General features: G+C 35.7%; 1 protein-coding gene across 3 annotated transcripts in view; it reads right to left on the bottom strand.

Moving 5' to 3' along the window:
* LOC143902823 (uncharacterized) overlaps window positions 1-23,512 on the bottom strand; it is a 243,254-nt gene that overhangs the window by 49,541 nt on the left and 170,201 nt on the right. For all 3 annotated transcript variants that reach the window (XM_077416003.1, XM_077416002.1, XM_077416004.1), the window contains exon 5: window positions 9,110-9,637. In XM_077416003.1, the coding sequence (XP_077272129.1) occupies window positions 9,110-9,637 (528 nt within the window). The remainder of the gene's footprint in view (window positions 1-9,109; window positions 9,638-23,512) is intronic.

Below are 23,512 nucleotides of genomic sequence, written 5' to 3'. Positions count from 1 at the left end.
GTATTTTTCGCCATACACGTGTTGAAGTAATCTGTGCGACGCTCGTACGCCGAAACTATTTATTTTACAAAAAAAATAATAACGACATAAATTATAGGGAAATTCCTCTAGTTTAATTTCTTACATAACTATTTTTATCGTAAAATGAGCCGGGAAGGAAATATTGTGGGAAAACCGTTTTTGAGCGCCATTTTTCCAATATAGCGGCGAAAGCGGCAAAGATACAAGGTGGCAAAGTAAAAATTCGAAAAGAGCACTTCAAAATCTGTTAAAATATCAAATATCAAAACTCCCGGAAAACTTTCCAAGTAAAACTACTAAATGACTGAACTAGATAACTATATCATTGTATCGCCGTTATTTCGGCTCCGGATGTCGCTCAAGTTCAAGTTTTCTTTACCGCGTATTACTCACTTGTAATTTTTTTTTATTTCATCCGACCTGTGTATTTTTCCGTTTAATCTCTCATTTAACGATAATTCACCGGTCCGCCTTTTCTCTTGAATAATAACAACCGAGGCTCGCTTATTTCTTTTACCCAGATAGCCAAGCGTGATAGAGCATATTGAGCAAACTAATAATCCGGGAGTCAGGGGATTAGATATTAAAGTTCACGGCGCAAAGCTACAACTTTTTTAAATCGATTCTTATGATATCCCGTAACAAGTGTATAAAGTCTTTACAATCAACTCGGCCCGCTTTGCCTTTTTTTATTGCAAAATATAAAAAAATCGCGTTTCTGTATAGTTTTCTTTAAATAACTCCTTCTGTGTTGGTCAAACGACAAAACTTGAAGAGAGGAAAATTGTTCGGAAGGAAATTTCCTACAAGCATAAGCTTTAAAAAATTTTTTAATTTTTTAAATTGCAAAATTGCAAAAAATACGCGAGAAAAGGGCCATTTTTACAGGTTCCCGGAAACTGGGTTAAAAATTATCATATTTAAGCGGACATTCACTCAATGATACCTTTCAGTATGCTGAACAAGTGTGCACAAGGCTCGCCTCCAATTTTTATATAGCTGCCTATTAACAAATTATTTATGCAAATCGGGCGCTTGGCTCTCACGTCTGAACGGGTGTACTTATATATATATATATATATATATATATTTATTAACTTTAGCAACAGCCAGAAAGTGGACTTGGTTTACAATAATTTCCTTAACCATTCATACCTACATCCATTCCACAGGTACAAACACGTCTAATATCCAATGCCTAATAACCTAATATCCTATTATAAAATTTATTATAAACATTCGCCTTACTAACATAATATTACATACATTATTGTATCTTATTGCACTATTACCTAAGATCACAGCCATTCGCACAGTCTGTTAAAATCCTATATCTATTTTCTTTTTCTTTCGCATTTCTTTCTCTAACAACGTTCAACAATATTTCCGCTTTGGTGGAGTCCAGCTTATCGTTCCAAAGTTTTTCTAACCTTTCCTTACTATCTTTTCCTAATAGAATAAACCATTCCTTTGTCATCGTACATTTCTCAACGTAGTGTTTCATACTATCCTTCCCTTCCTTGCAAAAAATACACATATTCTTCTCTTCTTCTAACCAATATCTATTACCTAATTCTAAGTTACCACATCTTAAGTTCAATAAAGCTCTGATACTGTCCCCTAGGGGTCCTGCTTGTCTATATTATCCATCCTTAGATAGCTGGGGCCTTCCAAATCCTTGTTTAGTTCCCTATATTTCTTATTATATCTTGATTCTCTAAGATCTTACTTTCCTCTAGCTGCCTCTGTACATCCGTATCCCTGTTCCTCATTTTATTGACTAAATTTCTCCCCTCCCTTCTCAAGGCTTTTACTGCTACCACGCTCCAACCATTCCTATTAAAATATCTCTCCCTCTCTTTTCCATATCTATCATTCCAATCATTACTTTCCTTCTCCAACCAGCACTTTTAATCCATCGTACATCATCTGCTTCTCTAATTTTATCTTCATATCTCATAGCCCTAATTCCCCATCCTATCCTAAGTTTGCTCATTCCTAATTCTCTAGACATCATATATCTCGGAGTACAAAACTTTAAATTGAATACCCATCTAGCGTAATCCATCATTATCTTTTCTAAATTTTTATTTTCTTCCCAACCTCATAGCTCCACACCGTATGACATTACACTCCTAACTAAATATCTAAATAACATTCCTCTTCTAATAAAATCATTCCTACATATCCTTTCTCCTAGACCCCAGGTTCTGTTTGCCGCAATCCTACCTTTTCTACATAGTTCTTTAATATGTTTTGTTAGCTTACCGCTTCTGTTAAAAACAAATCCTAGGTATTTAAATTACTTAATTTCTTCGATTTCTTTTCCTTTATTTCCCCATTTCCATTTTTCTGCCTTTTCCCTACCTTTTCTATTGAACACAACCATCTTAGTTTTATCCGTACATAAAATCATTTTTCTTTCCCTAAAAAATTTCCTAATTGTATCCATTATATCTAGCATCGCCTCCCTATTCTTAGCCAGGAACACCATATCATCAGCGTATTCCAACGACCACACTCTTACATCCCTCAGCTGAATACCACCTATATTTCTTTCTTTTAAAACTTTCCTAATCTCCGCCATATACAGGTTAAATAACATTGGACTCAGAACACAGCCCTGCCTAACTCCTTTCGTTATGTATATTTCCTTTGTTAAACCTTCCTTTGATCTGATCGCAGCTTTCGTAATTGCATAGACGCTTTCTAACTTTCCTATCAGTTCCTCTTCTATGCCCATCTTCCTGAGAATCCTCCATAGCTGCCCTCTCTCCACATTGTCAAAAGCTGCCTTTGGGTCAACGAAAAGTGCATACACTTTACCTTTCTTTCTTTTCTTATCTATCTCTGTGTTAAATGGTCCAACACAAAGATGTTGTCCATCGTTGACCTACCTCGTCTAAAACCTGCCTGGCTTTCTGGTAGCAGACCCTTCCTCTCTACAGTCTCTACTGATTCTTTCAACCTTCCTTTAATAATTTCCGCATATATTTTATACGCTGAGCACAGAAGAGAAATACCTCTATAGTTTCCAACCGTGCTGAACGGGTGTACTTATTTTGATGCACTTTATCAGAAATGAAAGGTAACGATGTCTACTTTATGAATTTAAAATAAAACAATTTTTTTCCTAAAATTAAACTATTATTTAAAACAATTTAAATTTCGCATATTAAATATTGGCGATGTTTATTGGCGTAGAGTAATGCAAATAGCACCATTGGTTTGCGCTTAAAAAATCATGAATTTAAAAAAAAACGTCCCGATACGACCAATAGAAGCCGAGATAATTGATTTTTACATAATTAATGATTACAGCTAAACTATTTCATATTTTTACTTGAAATTTGGTGTGAAGGTACTAGAGTAAGTGCTTTAACCGTGGAATTTTTTTCGCTGCAATTCGACTGCCAGGTTCGGTGAAAAAAAATGTCGAATTCAGCGGTATAAATGTCATATTCTCAGTATTAACGGCGATAAACAAAATATATTAGGAAAAATACGTATTAATTAATAACAAATTAGTATTTTTTGAAAAAAACTTAGCGCACAAGCCTATGTGAAAGGCAAAAGATATTTTGAGCTCAATCCGATTTTTGGAAACAGACTTTGGTTTTCAACTTATAAAGATGAACTTGAAAGAAAAGAAATTGTCATAATTTTCAGGCTTAGAACCACTATGTTATAAATTACAGCTTGTTTCGATGTAATCTAGTGAAAGATTCGTCATGCGATTGTGGTCACCCAGAACAAGACAGTTTCCATGTTCTGTGGTAATGCCCCCTCCTATCCTCCTTTAGAAGTTTCCTTCTCTCAAAAATGTCTAAAAATAATATCACTATACCCTGCGATCCTCAAGCCTTACTAGTTAATCCGAAGCTATGATGAATCCGATCCCTTTGTAGCCTACTCGATAGAGACTTTTAAATGGAATTAATTCCGGGAAGCGATTTTATTTTTTTGACTGTTTTGGAGGGTCATGGGTAATCTAAAACCGGATTTTCGGGATTCTAACCCTGGAGCGTTAGCCGCCATTTTTATTAGAAGGGTGATTTTGTAAATATCTCGCTTATTTTCAACTTTAGAGTGAAAGTGGTAATAACCAAACTTGTAGAAAATTTAATACTCTACAATTTTGGTCCTTATCATTTTTCATCTAGGATCGATATTTTGGGTCTTAGACTCAAAAGTGGGGGGTAAAATTTTTCATTTTTTTTTAATTTTTTGAGTTTACTTGGTATAATAAAAAACATCTTTTTCACACCACCACGGGAATAGAGTTTATGGCGCGTTTATTCAAAAAATAAAAAAAAATAAAAATTTACCCCCCACTTTCGAGTCTAAGACCCAAAATATCGATCTTTGGTAAAAAATGATAAGGACCAAAATTGTAGAGTATTAAATTTTCTACAAGTTTGGTTATTACCACTTTCACTCTAAAGTTAAAAATAAGCGAGATATTTACAAAATCACCCTTCTAATAAAAATGGCGGCTAACGCTCCAGGGTTAGAATCCCGAAAATCCGGTTTTAGATTACCCATGACCCTCCAAAACAGTCAAAAAAATAAAATCGTTCCCTGGAATTAATTCCTTTTCAGCGGCTTTTTCGGGCTCTATCGACTGGGCTATTGCTCCTTTTTAAAAAAGGAAAACCTCCAAGTATAAGCGCCAACTAGCGGGAACTTCAAGATTTCCAATTATCTTACCACGAGTTGATGGTCGATGGACGAAGCACTGCCCGACCAATAAGAGGAAAGAAGAAGAATCAAGGGTCAACACAACTCCCTCTAGTCCCTCTGTTCTGATAGTGATAATTTTCCGTATAACTTTCTGAATCAAAATAAAAGGAGGGAGTGCAAAGAAATAAATTCTACTGCAGACAAGAGAAAACGCATCAGTCTCGTATGCCAGAGGATATGGAAGTCAGAAGACAAAGCGAGGACATTTCTCATTAATCAACGTGGCAAATAAGCCAATATCGAAATGACGAAAGTAAAAAAACCTTATGTTAGAGTAGCTTTGCTTCAAGGCCCACGCAGTATATCCACTGGCACAACACGTGATTCGACGTCCGTTTCATAATCAAATTGTATGACTGTTTTTATGTATTATGATGCTTTCTTGTATTTTCTTGCTGGTTCTTAAGGTCCCCGCACAATAAATCAGGAATAAAACTGGATGCACAATGAAAAACACAGGCAACAAAACAGGGAATAACACAGGCAATAGATTTTTACCTATTGGAAGCCGTGTATCAATGCTACACCGCAGCTTTATTCCTGATTCCTTAGTCCTAATCGCTAATATCTGTTCCTTGTTTCTTATATTTTTTATTATACGGAGGCCCTTAGATAATATTTGCATAATTATATTCATGAAAGGTGAATATGACTATTATAGTTTAATTACATACTAGCTACTTTGTTCACTGGATCTAATTCTTACATGTAGACTTTTGCTAAATAGTCATATTGAAGCATCTGATATATGTCAATTAACACAGAGAATTACGAACTATTATTAAGGTAACAAAAATTGAAAATTTGAACAGAATCTTTGAATCTTTTTTCGACCTCCAATGAAAAGAGCATGTTGAATTGAAATTTTGAAATAAATAGATGTATTGCTGTAAAAAAAAAGAAATAAAACTATTTTATATTTGTTTATAAAAGTTGTGAATTATAACGCTGACATGAATAATTTTTAAATTGTTTAGTAAAACTTTTTTATCTTTATATAAATACTACATATCTATATGTTTCTAAAATTTGAGAATATCTTTATTTATTAACTGCTCAAGTAACATTTATCGATGTAATAGAAAATACTACAAAAATAAGTTCAGAGAACCGAATGCGGATGTTTATGTATGTGTACGCGCGCGTTGTCGTGTGTGTGTGTGTGTGTGTGTGTGTGTGTGTGTGCGTGCGCGCGCGCGTGCGCGTGCGTGTGCGTGTGTGTGTAAAAAAATAAATTTTTATCTCAAAATTGAATTTCCTCACTTGTACAAAAATCTCGAAATAACGTTCTTTTAAATTTTGTGGAATTGTAATAGGATCGCTCAGGAACAAAAAGTGATAAAAAAGAATAAAAAATAGGTGAGAAGTAAAAGAAAATATATGTGTTTCTTTTTTATTTCATTAAATAAAACGTACATAGTTTGCACGCACGCGAGCGCACTCTCACTCACTCTCTCTCTTTCTCTCTCTCTCCCCTCTCTCTCTCTCGGCATAACAATATAAGAGAGATATATTATTCTCGATACTGATGAGTATCGGTTGCATAAACGCCTTATACATTTTTTTAATATCCATCTTTCTAAAACGCATTCAAGTACCTAATTCTTAACATGCTTCAAATAACAATATCGTAAAAGCAAAACTAAAGGATTTATAATAAAGGCGCGTGCTCTACAGATTAAAAGACAAAATGTGCGTCAAGCAAGAAGTATTAAACTTCAGTTAGCATGCAATAATACATCAATATAGTTTTCGCATGTAATACTAATTGTAAGGTGCGAGATAAGACGCATTCAATTTCTTATCAAATTTATATAGTATAATGGCACAAATGCGCGCATGAAATATTACAAGCGTTCAATTTAATATACATATTTAATTATGTAGATATAGTGATGTGTATAAGATTTTTATTTTAATCGCTTCTAACAATATAAAATTAGATATATTGAATAATTAAGATTTTATATATGTATACAGGGTGTACAAACAATATGGAAACCCCTAACTACCCCTAAAAATCCCTCGTAAACTACGCATTTTCGAAAAAAATGTTTTAGATAAAAGTTGTAGAGTTTAAAGAGATCTATTTAGACTAAATCATATTAGTTTGATCTTAAGTGGCGTCGTTAAGATCAAGTCAAAGTTACTTTGAATTTTTTAAATTGGACCCCTATTTTTTATTGCATATTCTTGTAGCTTTTGGTGTCGAGACATTTCCAAAATATACTATAATACCATAACAAAGCTCTCTTTCGTTAAGAATTTCCTGAAATATTTTAAAAATTTTGTCATAATATTTTTAATATAAAATATGAAATATCTCGTAAAGTATTCACTTTTTGATGACTTTACCTTGACAAGATCAAACTAATATAGTCAGTAAATAGATCTTTTTAAACTCTACAACTTTTGTCTAAAACATTTTTTTCTAAAATGTGTAGTTTCCGAGATATTTAGGGGTTCCCATACTTTTTATGCATCTTGTATATAAACACAACGTCCCAAAATTCCCGCATGTGGAGTACAATACATAAATCTTTATGCTAAAAAAAGCAGCCTTTTTCCTTTAGCAAAATTACGTCGGACAAGTAATTTTTGCAGCAGAGCAGGATACAGTTAACGAATGAGTGCTTTTGTCTATGTGGCGTTTAGAGCCAACACGCGTTCCTCACTCGCTTGTACCTAGTCCTTGACCTCTTTCTGTATTGCATTGCTTAAAATATGAAAGTTAACAAAATAAATATTGATTTTATTCTTTACGTAATAAATGAATAACAGAATAGTCTGATTTCAAGTACCTGAAAATAAAGAAAAATAAAAATAGTAATATATTATTTTGTGAACGTTCCATTATTCTAATTACACAATTACGATAGTTAAGTAGTATCACTAAACTTAAGGAATAGTTTACTAATTAAGTGATTACATAACACTTGTCGAAAAACTGGTCTATTTCGTAACAGGATTAAAGATAAAGTAAAAGATTTGTTAAAAAATATTAATTTTTAAAATATTATAATAATTACATAATTATATAAAATCTTAGTAACAGTTGTATTGATATTTTGAAAATTTTCACATATTTTTCATTTATTTTGTTAACTCTTATCATATTTTAAGCAATACAATATGAAAAAGGTCAAGGACTAGGTACAAATGAGTGAAGAGCGAGCGCCGGCCCTGAGCGCTACATAAACAAGAGCGCTCATTCGTTAACTGTATTCTGCTCTGCTGCAAAAACTACTCGTCGGACGTAATTTTGCTAAAGGAAAAAAATTGCTTCTTTTAGCATAAAGATGTATGTATTGTACTCCACATGTGGGAATTTTTGGGCGCTCTGTATATATAGGAACGTTTAATATAAAATTAGTTATATTAAAATAAAACAATGTAAAAATGATATAACATCATTAATTGAATGTCAACATTTGTGCATTCTCTTCATATAAAAAAATATATATGTATAGACATTATATACTCAAATTGAAAATTAAATGTGATTAAAATTATTTTGTCCTACTAAAAATGATTATGGAAAATTGAAAGTCAATAATGGCACAGTATATATGTATAATATGTTTGCAATATGTATCAATATTAAACCAACTCTAGAAAAAAGAATAATTATAAATAACCAAGAGCTAATACATATAGTATATTTATATTATATTAAGTGACATATATATATCTACCGTGCTGTAATTATTTTAGACCATTATATTCGCTGACTTCGATTGATTATAAACTTAAAAGATATGAAATGTTAGGAAAACTTTTAACAAGAAAAATATATTGAAAAAAACTATGTAAATGCATTTTTTCTGTAAAAGAAAATAAGATTTATTAACATAATTTAATGGGATAACCGATGACATATATAGAAGAATGAAGATATTGCAAATTGCAATAAGATTAAAAAACGATTAAAGTTGCTAAATCTATTGTCGATAAATGCATATTAAAAATATAGCTAACGTGCATATGTCTTTTTTTTTCTCCCGATATTAAAACCAATGAAAACAATCAGTCGATGAAGGATTTTTCTAGACACCAATGTATTATACTATAGTTTTTGATCAGAATAAAAAATTATATGCTATATTGTACAATTGTTGCACTTAGAGGTTGGAATATAACAATGAAAATGGATTGTATTCTTCAGGCCAACAGTGAGTTTTACATATTACAGACAATTCGGTATTGTGATCGTTTGTTTGACGATCTCTCTCAATCCCAATTCTAGAAACAAGTCTTTCTGGAATCGGAATTAGGAAAAAATTTTCGGAGACAATCTAGCTCATGCACATTCTTCGTGTTGTCACTACATATCGCGGTAACTCACAATTTGCCGTTTAAATTCATCCACCTCATCATCGACGCTGGCCCGGAGCTCTTTTAGTTCCATGGCCATCTCATCGATGTCTTCTGTCATGCGCAAAAGCTTGGCGTCTTTCGTCGCTAAGACGACGTTGTTCACCTCTATCTCGGTCTCTAGCTGCTTGATTCTCTGTTTAAGCCTCTCTTTCTCCTGTTCAACCCGCCTGCGTTCCAGTCCTTCCTCGCCGGCTTGTCTGCTAAGCCTGCCAACCTGCGTCTCGAGACTGGAGATCTTGCCTGACCAACTGGTTTTTATGTCGGAGAGGTGAAGATGCGCCTCTTCAAGCTTTCTCTCTAGTAATGTCCTCTCGCGCATCAGATCGGCTATTCTTTCATCGACTGTCACTTGATCGTTTGTTTCGAGAGCGATCCTCTGCTCTAATACGAACACCTTGTCCTTCAAGTGACGTACCTCCTCTTCTGTTTGCGCTAACTGGCAAGAAAGCTGTGCTCTTTCTCGCTGCGTGGAGTGACGCATCGTCTCCATTTCATCCTGAAAACGTAGATATAATTACCTGGCGTCGCTCGCTGGGCTTTTATTAGGACTTTACTTAACTTAATTTCCTTACAAAGCCTTCCTCTGGCAAACTTTGTCGAAGCAATAAAGGCGCGAATTTCATATATTTATAAACTAATAGCAAGAGAAAATTACCCAAAACGAAACAGAAATACGAAACGGTAGACAAAGAACAATACTTATGGAATCAAACTGCCGCTCGCTCAATAGCTTCTCGAATTTGTTTAAATTAGAATGGAGATGGCTCAGATACATGCTAAAAACACGAATTATGGATCTTTTCGCATTTCTTGCACACATAAAGCAATAAAACTAACTTAATAAAGAGCTAAATAATACGTTAAAATATTATAAAAATGTAAAATGATATAATGTAGAAAAAAGAAACAAAATAAAAATAGAAAGAAAATAGAAATTTGTATCTGAAAGTGCCGCAGTTAAATGTATAATATGTGCGTTATTATCAAGCAACGTTGTTGTATTTTAGTCTTTATGCAATAGAATATTTTTTATAAAAGAATTTGTATTCCAATATATATTTTCTTTACGTTAAAGCAGGCATAAGCATGGAGGCTATTGGACGATCATTCTAGTGTAGTGGAATAGCGGCAAAGCTTTTAAAACGTACCTCTAGCATCAGCGGTAGTAGCAGCGAATTAGCGGAAACAACCGCCTAACTCTGATCTCCGACGCTCTCGTTTACCAAAGTTTTCCAATCTTCATGCGTGCGTTGCGTTCACGGAACTTTCAGTATCACTTTTAGCAACGTTGCTGTTCCATAACTCTAAAAGAACGTCGTCTTTTGTGTTTAGCGATACCCCGAGTGTACGCGGAAGATATGTATCCACGTATCTCAAAAATGAGACTAGCTCGCGCAAAATAACTATTATCTTTGAACCAAGAAGAAACCGTTTTTTTTCTTCTTAATAATATGCGAAAATAACGCATCAGCAAAATTTAACCAATCATTTTGGAAATTTTCTAATCAAGAGATTGAACGTATCATAGTAAGAAAAAAATAAATCAAAATATCACAAAAAAAGATGTTTCGACATTATATTTAAGAGTTATGGAACTCACATAGTCTCAATTTGAATGGATTTCACTACAGCGAGAGTCACATGTATCTAATATGCATATATGTTACGAATTCATGTTTTGAGCGGCATGTCGATAAAAAAAAGGTGCAGAGAAAAATATGGCAAACTGTGACAAAACAAAAAGCAACGTAATATTATTATTAAAACATTAATACAAATATAAAGTCCCTTTTTAAACAAGCGTGCTTAAGAAATGCGTAAATTCTGAGCATCTATCAACAACCACTTATTTAATCACATATGAATATTTTTTAATTTGATTATAACTGTGAAAAAAGTAAAATATCAGTAAAGCATCGTATAATGATGCTTACAATTAGATATATTCCCGTAATAGTTATTTGTGTAACAAGTGCGGGAAGTTGAGAATTGGACACGAGTGCGGAATGGACGCACAAGCCGAAGGCAAGTGATCGTCCATTCCGCACTCGTGTCCAATTCTCAACCCGCACGTGTTACACACCCTATTTTATATTACAAAGTGCGTGGGAAGTGGCTCATTGCGCGCGCGTCATCTGTGCGACGGATGGCCAATTCCACACACGAGTCAAAACAATGCGGTAATGTTTACATTACCGCACTGTTTCGACTTGTGTATGGAATTAGCTATTATTTGTCGCACAGATGGCGCGCGCGTAATGGGCCACTTTCCACGCACGTGTGATATAAATGTATTAATTAAGAGAGTTAGTTGTATTATAATATATTGATTTAATCTTACCATTTTCGATATACAGTTTGTAAAAGTTATAACATTTAATAAAATTTATATGTACAGGGAGTCTCAAAATTCAAAGTACTACAATAGAAAAGTTCTCAAAAAACTAAGTATTAAAAATATTTAGCATTTTTTATTTTAAGTAATAATTTTTGAAATACAAATATTTAAAATTAGAGCTAACTATAGACTATTAATTAAATAACCTGCCTATGAGTCGGACAAATGGAAAATTTAAATCATATTTCGTGCTTTCATTGACATTAAGGGGTAACACTACTCTAGAGGCCCAAAAAATAGAAGAATTTTTTGTAATTAAAAAAAAAAGTAAATTAAAAATCTATTTGAAGGACTTTATTTTACATATCTTAAAAAAGTTATCACCCTAAAAGCTCGTTTTAACCGTTGATATACACCGATGGTTATCCCAAAAACATGGCAGAAAATCAGAAACTATAATGCCCGTTCTAGACTGGAGGATGATCCTACTCGCGGCTCATCCTAGTGAGTAGTGTAGACGGGTAAAAATCATGGATAACACAGGCCCACAAAAAAAAAGTAAGTTGTGCTGGGAATCTGATTATGCTATTCCTACGTATTTTGAACCGCTGAAAACGAATATGAAGTCAGAATTGCTCCATCATCTTCCAGTTATTTAAAACTTTAATTAATATTTTTTAAGTCACGAATTATTCTTTTTTACCAATTTTAATGAAACTTTGCATCCGGGGGTTTTTGGGGGCGCTGATTACGAATCCGTTCTCGAATTTTTAAAATTCAAAATGGCGGATTTAATGTGGCGGACGTAAAATAAAAAATTTAAATAATTACCGTGAAACTTTGCATCCAAGAGTTTTTTAGATCGCTGATTACAAATCCGTATTCGGATTTTTAAAATTCAAATTGGTGAGTCTAATATGGCGGACGTAAAATGCAATATTAATTAATATTAATTTTAGGAAATTATCTAATGACGCACGCTTTTTAGGCTAGACGCTTTTCTACTAATTCAGGATTCGCTAAGATAATTTTTAACTCGTTTTACGTTTAACTATTTATTTGAACATTTTTAACATCTTCCACAACTAAAACATTTATTACAATTTGTGAACACATATTCTCTTTATTATTTTTGGTTTGGTTATATTTTCCTCTGATAATCCTTCTTCTTTCTCTACCTCGTATCTTCGTCTGTGTAGCCACACTATGATGAGTCACTTCCGGTCGTTGTTGTTCCTCGGTCTGCGTAGCTTTTTCAGTAAACTCTTTTGATGGACTGGCGACGTGGGTTCGAAAAGAGATGAGTACTTTGAATTCCTTTAAAAGAGTCTTCAACTCAGGTTTTGGCGTTGAGGTTACTGGAATGAAGGAAGTTTTTGGTGAGACCAAAAGAGTTGGTCAACTGGCACCAAGAATCGGTGAATGACCGTGAGAGCGTCCTGCACCAGTCAGCGTCTTTGCGCTCAAAGTTACGTTACCTCTTGGAGACGGTGTCCGTGTACCGGAAGTATGAGGACTCAGGAGGGAAGATCCAGCCGTCGAGCGTCGATCTCCTGGCAACTAGCACCGGAGGGCGGATCTACCACGAACACCTTCCTCGGGGGATCTTTCACCGCACGTCTTGCGCCTGGTGGTGATTTCTTTCCGTTTGACGGAAGAGTCTTCCTCGGGGGATTCGGGAAAAGGTCAGCCGAGTGTCTAGCACCGGGAGTCGATTGAGCGTCGTTTGCTAGGCTGTCGCCAAGAACGACCTTCTTCCTTTTAGCAGAATAGTGCTGCAAGGGGAGCGGCTGTGTCCTGCGTCGCTCTGTCGACTGCTTTACCACCTCTTCCTCGGCAAGCCGGGAAGGGTGCTGGGTGTTATTGGAGCGTGGCGTGGTGAGGCTAGCTCTACCGCTTAGGCCGACTGCTCGTAATCCACCAAATCTTCTCTACGACGAGCTCCTCTTTTATACCCGTAGAAAATCGGCGGCGAGTATCAACAACGTGGTTGCTAGGATACTTACGTTCTGTGAAACTCACAATCTGTCATCCAGGAAGCGATCTGAAATTCTCGCTTTCCAATGACTTGAATTCGCCCCGTGCGCATCGTAAATTATAACCTGCTCACTGTCGCAAAAACAACGTGTCGTCGGAGCGGAGGTTACCCAGGAGGCTGGTGGTTGACATTGCCACCACATTAATATTAATATTAATATTAATATTAATTAATATTGCATTTTACGTCCGTTATATTAAACCCGCCATTTTGAATTTTAAAAATTCGAGAACGGATTTGTAATCAGCGCCCCAAAAAACCCCCGGATGCAAAGTTTCATTAAAATTAGTAAAGAAAAATAATTTGTGACTTAAAAAATATTAATTAAAGTTTTAAATAACTGGAAGATGATGGAGCAATTCTGACTTCATATTCGTTTTCAGCGGCTCAAAATACGTAGGAATAGCATAATCAGATTCCCAGCACAACCTACTTTTTTTTTGTAGGCCTGTGTTATCCATGATTTTTACCCGTCTACACTACTCACTAGGATGAGCCGCGAGTAGGATCATCCTCCAGTTTAGAACGGGCATAATAGATCAAAAGTGTCGATAGAGAGTCAACATACTGGTTATAAAACTGTGGCCAAACTTAAGGAGCGTATATATACTCCGTCCAACGAGAGATTGAGAGTGGTTCTGCGCATAGGCGGGGCAAAGTGGGGAAAGCGCGCTACGCATATGCCGTAAGCTGTAAGTGCCTACACGGCGCGCCCAGTCATGTTGGTTAAGGCCGAATAAGGCGAAGTGTCAGGTCAACATAACCTCAAAAAAATTACAAAATTGAATTCTATCTCTCTCGCACTCATTATTAACCTGGCCATGTTTGTTTCTGTGCAAAGGTGATTCCATTATATAGTGGCACTTCAATATCAAATTTTTATTCTATATAGGGGCCCAATGCCACTCGTTGCACAGGCAAGATGTCAAGCAGTACGGCAGTGTGGAAGGCTTTCTATAGTCCAGTCAAATTAATATTAGATCAAAATATAGCGAATAGAAAAAATAATCGGTAAAAAGCTATAAATTGGTGGAGACCTTTATCTTGGCATACTATTGAACATACTAAAAGTCCGGACCTCTATCTGCAGGACTCGATCCGCCATCTTGAAAAAAAGTGTTCCAATTCAGTTTTACCCTTATATTTCGGTAATCGTTGATCTTATCGCAATGAAGATTATTATAAAAAGTGTGACAGATATTTTTTATGTAAAAAAGTAAAAAAATAGTGCAAATTAAAAATTTGCACTTGGCTTTTTCATAGAGAAAGTGATGTCTTAAGATCACGGTCTTACATACAGGTCTCTCAACTCTAATGTGTGTATTTGCCAAATTTACCAAAATTTCTATAACTCCAGAACTAATTAACCAAATCTTAACGAATTGTATATGAAATAGGGGTAGTATTTTCCGGGGAGTACTATAGAGTGTATATTTTTTTGTTACCGATTTTCTGGAAACCGTTTTTTTTTATTTTTCTAATTTTTGAGTAAAAAAATTAAAAAAATTGGTTTTCAGAAAATAGATAACGAAAAACTACTCCCCGAAAAACTGTTTAAAACACTGCAATTAAAAACATGTGATTATTTAGAAAAAATTGCAAAAAAAACAGAAACTAAACTTTTATTTAGTTTTTTATCTATATTATTTGTGTAGCATATAAATATAAAGATATATATCAATCAATTAATTTTTATTTTACCCCCCTTCCGGGGTTGAAAAGGCGTTTTTTTTCAGTAAAAACGTTCCCAAAAAACCTTTACAAATTGTGCTATACAAATAAAATCATATACATTATACATTCAATCATATTAATCATATACATTTTATATCTATAATATAATTTTTCTTATTTCTTTTTTCCCCGACCTAGTCATTGAGCGACCTCACATCTCATTTCTCTTCCCTTCGTCTTTTATCCGGCACCCTTCTGGTCATCTCTTTCAGCTTCCTTTAATTCCGCACCCGTCTGACTTTCTCCTTTCTGTCGTTGCTCTTCTCTTTTCTTTCTGGCTCTCTCTCTCCTCTTGTTTGATGCCTTCCTTCTTTCTTATTCTACGTTCACACTGCAAATAACTGCATTAAAGATTATTCTTACATTCTTACACACAATCTTACTTCCTTCTCCCCTTCCTCTCTCTTAATGCTTCTCTCTTTATCTCCTTTTATCTCTCTTTTCCATCCTAAATTTCTCCTATTCTTTTTTCTTCCTATCTGCTTCGTCCTCGTCCGTATCCATAAGGAGATTCTCCTCCATCCTTTTCGCTCTTTCTTCCTCCATGATCCTCTTTGGCCTCCCGCTTTCCTCTTCTCTCCTCTCTTTTCTCCTTTCTTTCTCTTCTCTTTCTCTTACCCTCGTTTCCACCGACTTGTCCTCGTCCATTTTCACCCTCAATCCGCTCTCTTTCTTTCTCTTTGAATCCAATACCTTCCGTTTATCCTCCTCAACAAAAATCATCTGTATTATTCTCTAATCTTTCTGACTAACTTGCCGCTGTATTAACCTGCCTTCTTCTCTCCAGCTCGGCCAACCATTTATCTCCCTCTCCTTTACTATTCAGTATCCTTATGATCTTCTCGCCAATTCCTTCTGGCTTCTCCTCCTCCTTTCCTCTTGTGCACCGCTCTAACACACGCTCCCATGTCTCTGGTTCTGCACCACATATTCAACAGCTTCTTTTCTCTATTGGTTCCCAATATCTTCCACCTCTCATCTCATTACCTAGCCTAAATCTCGCTATCCTGATCATGGACTTCTCTTTCCCCTTTTTTCTCTAGGTATTCTGGCCTTCTGATTTCTGCTATCTCCCTGTACCACCTGTTATATCTAGACTCTCTTACTCTTTCATCTCTCTCTTGACTCTGAATGTCTTTGCCTCTTCTTGTTATCTCCTCTATACTGCCCCAGCCATTTCCTTTTTTCCTTTTTATCTCCTCAGTTGCGTATTCTCTTTTTTCATAAAAACTCCTTCTCTCTTCTTCCCAATTTGCCTTTTCCTCCCTGACATTCCCTTTTATTTCTTTCCAGCATTGTCTTGCAATCTCATTTCCCTCTCCTTTTTCCAGTTTTTCCTCGTATTTTATCGCCCTTTTACCAGCACTTACTCTCATTCTGTCCCTCTTGGTTTCCTCCCTTATCATGTATCCGGGTGTGCTCTAGTCTAGGCCCAATGTCCACCTTATATACCTTTCGTGCATTTTTTCTATTTTCTCTCTCTCTTTCTATCCCCACACTTCTGCTCCATATAAAGCTATGCTTGCTACCAGTGAATCGTATAACTTAATTCTTCTTATCCAGTCTCCTCCAAATAACCTTTTTCCTATTCCCCAAACCTGTTTCATTGCTATGGTAGCTTTCCTTACTCTTTCGTTTATATGCGCCTCCTGTCCTTCGTTCTTTTGGAATTGTAGCCTAGATAGCAAAATTCCTTTACCTCCTTTATTTCTTCTCCCATCCATTTCCATTCCATTTTCTTCATTTTACCTACTTCCTTCCTAAATCTCATTACCTTTGTTTTCCCTACATTCACTCTCAGCTTTTTTCTGTCGAAATATTTCTTCAGTCTTTTCATCGTCCTCTTTATCTCCTCTTCGTCCTCTGCTATAGCTACTATATCGTTTGCGTATGATAACGTCCAAAATTTTATTCTCTCTACTACCACGCCTCCATCTTGCCCCCTCCTCATTGTTTCCTCTAAATCTGCCAGCAGTAGTATGAAGAGCATAGCGCTCAGCGGGCATCTCTTTCTTCAGCTTCCTTCTCCAATCTTTTCGCCAAAATTGCCGCGTATATTTTGTAGCTTGTGTTCATTAATGTCACCCCTCTGTAATCTTGTGCTTCTTTTTTTTCTCCTTTCTTTACTATTGGTACTATTATATCTTCTTTCCAGTCTTCTGCTATTTCTCCTGTCCTCCACGCTCTATCACATACCTCCCATATTTTTTCCTTCAATCTCTCTCCTCCATATATCCATACCTCATTTAGCAATCCATCCGTACCTGCTGCTTTTTTTTCTTTCATTTCTTTAATTACTTCTTCCACTTCTTTTCTTCTTATTTCTTCCTGCTCCTCTTTGCTACCCATTCTTTCCTCTCCCTTCCTGTCTTTTTTACGCGGTTTTACAGTTACTCCTTCCAATAGCTCCATGAAGTGTTTATTCCATTGCTCCTCCGTTATTTCTTCGCAAACCTCTTTTCTACCCTTCCTTTCTCTGTTTATAAATCTCCATATTTTCTTCTCGCTAGTTGCTTCCTCGCCTCTTTTATAACTCTCTCCCTTTCTATCTCTTTCTTCTCTTTTATTTTCTCCTCATATTCTTTTTTCTTTAGAATGTACCTCTTTTTATCTACTTCTCCCTTTCTCCATTTAACTAGTTTCTCTCGTGCTTCTCTCCTTAGTCTTACACATTCACTATCCCACCATCTGCTGTTTTTCTTCGATCTCTGGTCTTCTCTTATTTCTTTCCAAACAGCAGCCTGTTTTACTGCGTTCTTTATTCCCTCCAATATTTCTTCTATATTCGCACCCTCTATTCTTGCCTCTTTCATTCTCTTCTTGTAATTTTCCGTTCCTTCTTTTGACCAATTCATTATTCTCTATTTACTCTTTTTTCCCCTTCTCTTCTCTCATCAGTTCCTTTTACCTTCAATATTACGGCTGGTGATCAGAATTAATAGCATCTCCAATCATTATTTCCTCAGTTTTCTCCCAAATTTCCTGGCTTCCAATTATATAATCTATTACCGATTCACCTCTCCCTCCTATAAAAGTGAACTCTCCGTCTTTGTCTCCATTTGTTCCGTTCATTATTCCTAATCCTTCTATACACAGAGAGGTTAGATTGACATGTAGACTGTGCGTGTGTCTTGCGCTTGCGTTTTGTGAACTGCGGCCTATGTAGACCGGTCTTAACGGCGCGCCTTATTTCTCACAGCCTCCGCCGTTCGCGTTTTCAATTTTTTAAATTTTGGCAACGTTATTTATATATTTACAGTTTAATGCTACGCTAGCGACAAATTTAATTGCCTGAGATAGCGTTTTTCTTTGGCAGAACTAGTGCGCACTCAGTGCACATTAAAGCCATCGTACACAAATCAACGTAAAGTGTATATTCAATATAAACGGGTTAAGTGTCACGAAAGCCTCTATACTTTATTGTACTATTTGGTAAAATATGTATTGTGTGGGTATTTTATCAATCAAAATATTTGTTTTTCACTTTAAATATTAAAAACTAAATCAGTGTTCAACGGCTTTAATGTGCACTGAGTGCGCACTAGTTCTGCCAATAAAAAACACTTTACTTATGGATGCTTCGTACATATTTTATTTTTTTGTTTAAAACATGTTTTTTTTATATCTTAGTTTAAAACACAAAGAAAACATAAAACATTGTCTTAAACAAAAAAACAATGTTTTTTGTTTAAAATAAAAAAACATGTTTTTTGCCAACCCTGTTCTAAACACATTGGCTTCCTCTATGAGAAAGCAAAAATAAAGCTCATTAAATTTACTATAAAAAAAGTCCAATACATTTTTTACATTATATGATGTGCTGAAGCCCAAGCTAGATAGTAACGTCACTAGATTTTTAGAGTCAAATTTCCGGTATAAAAAAGCAGCAACGCTGATTAAAAGTGGTGACAAGAAAAATCTTGGCCTGGTCGCCAACATAATAGCGTGCGCTATTGAAATGCATTTTTGTTCGAGCTGCTGCAATGGGCATTTTCTTCCTTTAGTTATAACGTTTTCCAGAAAAATATTGAGGGATTTCGGTATGTAGTCTTTTACATCTGTCAAAAAATCATCGCTTGAAGAATATGCAGACGTATCGTTGATTTGTAAGCGAATATCTTCCCGAATTATGGCTGTAGCTGCAGTGACTACTCGAAGGCGTTCTTCCTGTTCATTAAGAATATAAGAAGAAATGCCAATATATACACATGTCGATTAAAAATCTCGAACATATGTATACATGTCATATATTCTTAATCGATGTGTATACTCGTACATATGTTTCGTAGTATGCAAAGTAGGGTACGGTGGGCCAGGTTGAGACATGGGGCAGGTTGAGACATCTATCGATATCTCGAAAAGGGTGATCGCCAGCGGATCGGCACCAGCACCGATAAATAGGGGCTATTGTCCGCAAAATTTTTCATACCCACACTGACGTTTGTGGCCGGGCATGGCGGTACGAGAAATCTTTTAATTTTGAGAACCATCAAAAGATAAGTAAAATTTATGTTTTGCATGTCACGCCTTGTTTAATATTGGTCATAATTATCATTTCGGTGAAAACTTAAATTTTATTCAAAAGGCAGGACATTTCTGCATATTTTGGGCCTTGGAGATCCGCACTTAAGTGACAGCCCAAGCAGCATTTTTCGGTTAACTTTCCGACTAAGGACTACTTTTCTACTAATCACAACGTTGTAAGCGGTTCAAGAAAGTTATAAAATGTAACTTATAATTACTAACGTTTTTTGGACGTTGTCTAAACGTTAAAATTACGACGTGTTTTTTTTATCACTTTCCCAACGTCAAATTCGAAACAGTTTAAGTCCTATTACCCGACGTTAAGATATTTAACGTTCGCCTGACGTTATACTCTGCACTACACTTTTCGAGCGACTTCAATACGTAATTCCCAACGTAAACCAACGTTTTGTTATCAAACGTTGTAAAACGCTAACGTTGTAAAACGTCGCCTGTGGTCATTTCTGACTGACGTTAAGAAATCGCGAGAAATGGTAACAAATTCTGCCTAAATGAATGTACAGCAGATTACTGCTGCATCAAGCGGGCATCGTCGACGGCAATTCGCGGCGTCGTGCGTGAGCTACGAGGACTATGCGACGAATGTTGACGATCCACGGCCGAACCGGTCTAAGTATCTCATCTCACGCGGTTATTGTCGCGTCGTCGGGAAACAACGCGCGCGCGCCGCGCGATTCACAGCTCGAGAGCGCGTTCGCTCGGCTGCACGGCTACCATAACCATGCTCTAGATCACCATATAGATGGTATTGCATAGGTCGGATTTGGTTAAGATATACGACTCATTCGCAAATCTAGTATAGAATTTGTAACTAATTGATACTTTATCGACATGTTAAGTCAGTTTGGCGACCTTGTTAAGATTTTTAGTCAATATAGGTACAATTTTGCCTACAGTGGTATACTACTTAGTTTGGAAAAGTCTGAAAAAGTTAATTATTTTATACGAGAAGACAAATTTTAGTAGAATTTATCGCACCTTTTACTACATAAAGTTTGATATAGTGTGGAACGCTGACTTCGCCATTTTCATTCCTCAAAGAGGAAGGCAAATAATCCGCCATTTTCCAGTATATTTAGATTTATATTTTTTAACGCACTTTATTAACAATTTAAAGCATTTATATAATATCTGTTGTTAAGGTTTTGACAACATATTTATCTTAAAAGTAATTTCGATGAAAAAAAATTAAAATCTACATTTTGGAAAATTTTAGTTATTTATTAGAATATTTAGTAAATTGGAATATTTTAGAAAGGATTCGTCTAATTTCGACTTATCATTTCCACATTTATCAATAAAGTGAGTTTTGTTATACAATTTCAGTGCTGGGTTCGTGTATTTATGGCAAAATTACAATAGTATCAAAGACTGCGCAAACTATATTTTTCCTATAAAGCCATTTTATTTGTGCCAAATTGATAAGTACGTATTATGATACATTTATTACACCAATGCCGTCATATGGTTTGAATGAAAGCACGAAAACTACACCTAAAATGTACGTTGTGAAAAAATAACCTCAGGTCTAGCAGAGTGTACAAAATCAAAGTTTACATACCAACGTTAAAACTGGTGGAAAAAATGTAACCTTAATTTAACTTATATAAGTCGGATTCCAACGTTGGTACAACCTAAATTTGATTCCCCAAATTAGTGCAAAAGAGGGTTGAAACGACGTAGCGAAAACGTTGGATACCAACGTTAAGTGTGTTTATCTTAACGTCGGGCGGACGTCAAAATGCTGCTTGGGAGGTTACAGCGGTATTGAATAATTTTATAAATCTTTGTATAGTGGGGTTTGTACGTTGAGACGAATTTTCGTGGGGCAAGCGTCCCCCTCCGATTTTGATGAGCTTTTAGTATGTTGTTCTCTAGATAAAAATAAGGGACACGTATTTTGTTACACGTGCTTATCGCATGTTTAGGGGGTGAAACACCTCTTTGAAAAAATCGGCTTTTCTTTTTTGGGCCGAATATTTCCGAAATTATAAAAGATGGAAAATAATTGTTTAAACAAAAATTGAATGATTTGAAGAATAGGGGAGACCGGGGCAAAATCGTCACTATTTTTTCGGTGCCAATTTTTAACAACAAAACAAATAATTCTTTCTAAAAAAGGCATGTTAAGTCGATACTCGCATATCTCGAAGTTTTTTGTTGCCGCTTTTCCGCGATGCCAATTGGTTCTTTCGCTGCGCTTACTTCATTTGCAGCTGTCATCGTATATTTTGATAATTGTGTGTATCAAGAATAAGTTAATAGTGTAATAGTTTGCATAATGTTAAAGCTAAATGGTGCAAAAATTGAAATGTCAAAATTGCCGGGACGAAGTCGTCACTCCATTCTCGGACTGAATTTTAAATAAAATTTCATAATTCCGATCATGAAAAAGGATAGGATACATTTTACTAATTATTTTTTAATAGAAAAATGGAAACATTAATTAAAAACACGATAGCGGAAAATAATTACCAGAAAAGCGCACACACTTATGTGCCCTAAGCTCGCACGAAAAATGCACTGTTTCTCTTCAGCTCTAAACTGAACTGTCATCTCTGAGCACATGGAGCACATATTATCCAAGTCCTCGTCGGAATCCGACTATTGCTGTTTCGTTGACTTTGATTTCGCCCGAAACCTCCGTGATATGGCTTGGTGACGACTTTGACCCGGACACAGATTTTAAGTTTAATCTCTTATGAAATATTAGAAATTAACGAAAATAAAAAATAATTTCACTGGATTCGTGTTCAGCGTGCATTACTCTTCAGAATCACTTATCTCGAGATTCGGAGAGAAAATAATATTTAAAATATTTAAAATTTTTGACGCGCAAAAAATTTTACTTTTGACCTCCAAAAACACGTTTGCCTTAATGGAAATCACAATATGGCATATAATCTCACTAAACTCCGTTGGTCACATGGACCGTAAGTAGTGTTTACAATATTAATGGCGAGTTCACACAACATGCTGAAGATTAATGATGTGGACACTTCCCCTCTGAAAGCTGTCAGAATTGGTAAACAGATAGTCACACGTCCCTTAAAGATACTTGGAACATCGGAGGCTGCAATGAACGAGATATGGGCCCAGTACGTGATGGCGAGGAATGTCACCATTACTTCATCACCTCAGCAAAGTCAGGGGATCAATCCATCAATGAAGACACCGATATTGGCTCACAATCGGACACCAATTCAGCGTGCAGAGTACAAGAAACTGAAGGTACTCTTGAACAAGAGAATCAGCAGCGGAGAAACCAATCTACGTATTGTTTACAGGGGAGAAGTTCCCTTGATAGTTCGAATCAAGGACGCAGCTCAAAGAGATCGCCAATAATTTTATCTGTCTATTATCAAAATGTACGGGGCATGAATTCCAAACTTAATACATTCTTAACTTCCCCCGACATTCTCTCATATGATATTGTTGCAATCACCGAGTCCTGGTTGAGCTCGTCGGTACACTCTCACGAGGCTTTTGATTCCTAATGCTTTTTTGTCTATTGTAATGATCGTGTAGATCGTATCGGCGGTGGTGTACTACTCGCAATTAGATCTAACTTGAAGTCGATGCTCTTTCCATTATTGAACTATCCTGCTGAGCTGTCTGACATAAACATTATCTGTGTAAAAGTGGAGTTACTGCATAAGCCTTTTTATATCATACTTTCTTATATTCCACCTAACATTAAACTTATGGTGTATCAA

Source organism: Temnothorax americanus, unplaced genomic scaffold (assembly GCF_048541705.1).
Source record: "Temnothorax americanus isolate GAGA-0224 unplaced genomic scaffold, ASM4854170v1 Scaffold40, whole genome shotgun sequence".
NCBI lineage: Eukaryota > Metazoa > Arthropoda > Insecta > Hymenoptera > Formicidae > Temnothorax > Temnothorax americanus.
The sequence above is the reverse complement of the archived record's forward strand: the minus strand, read 5'-3'. Positions and strand labels throughout refer to the sequence as shown.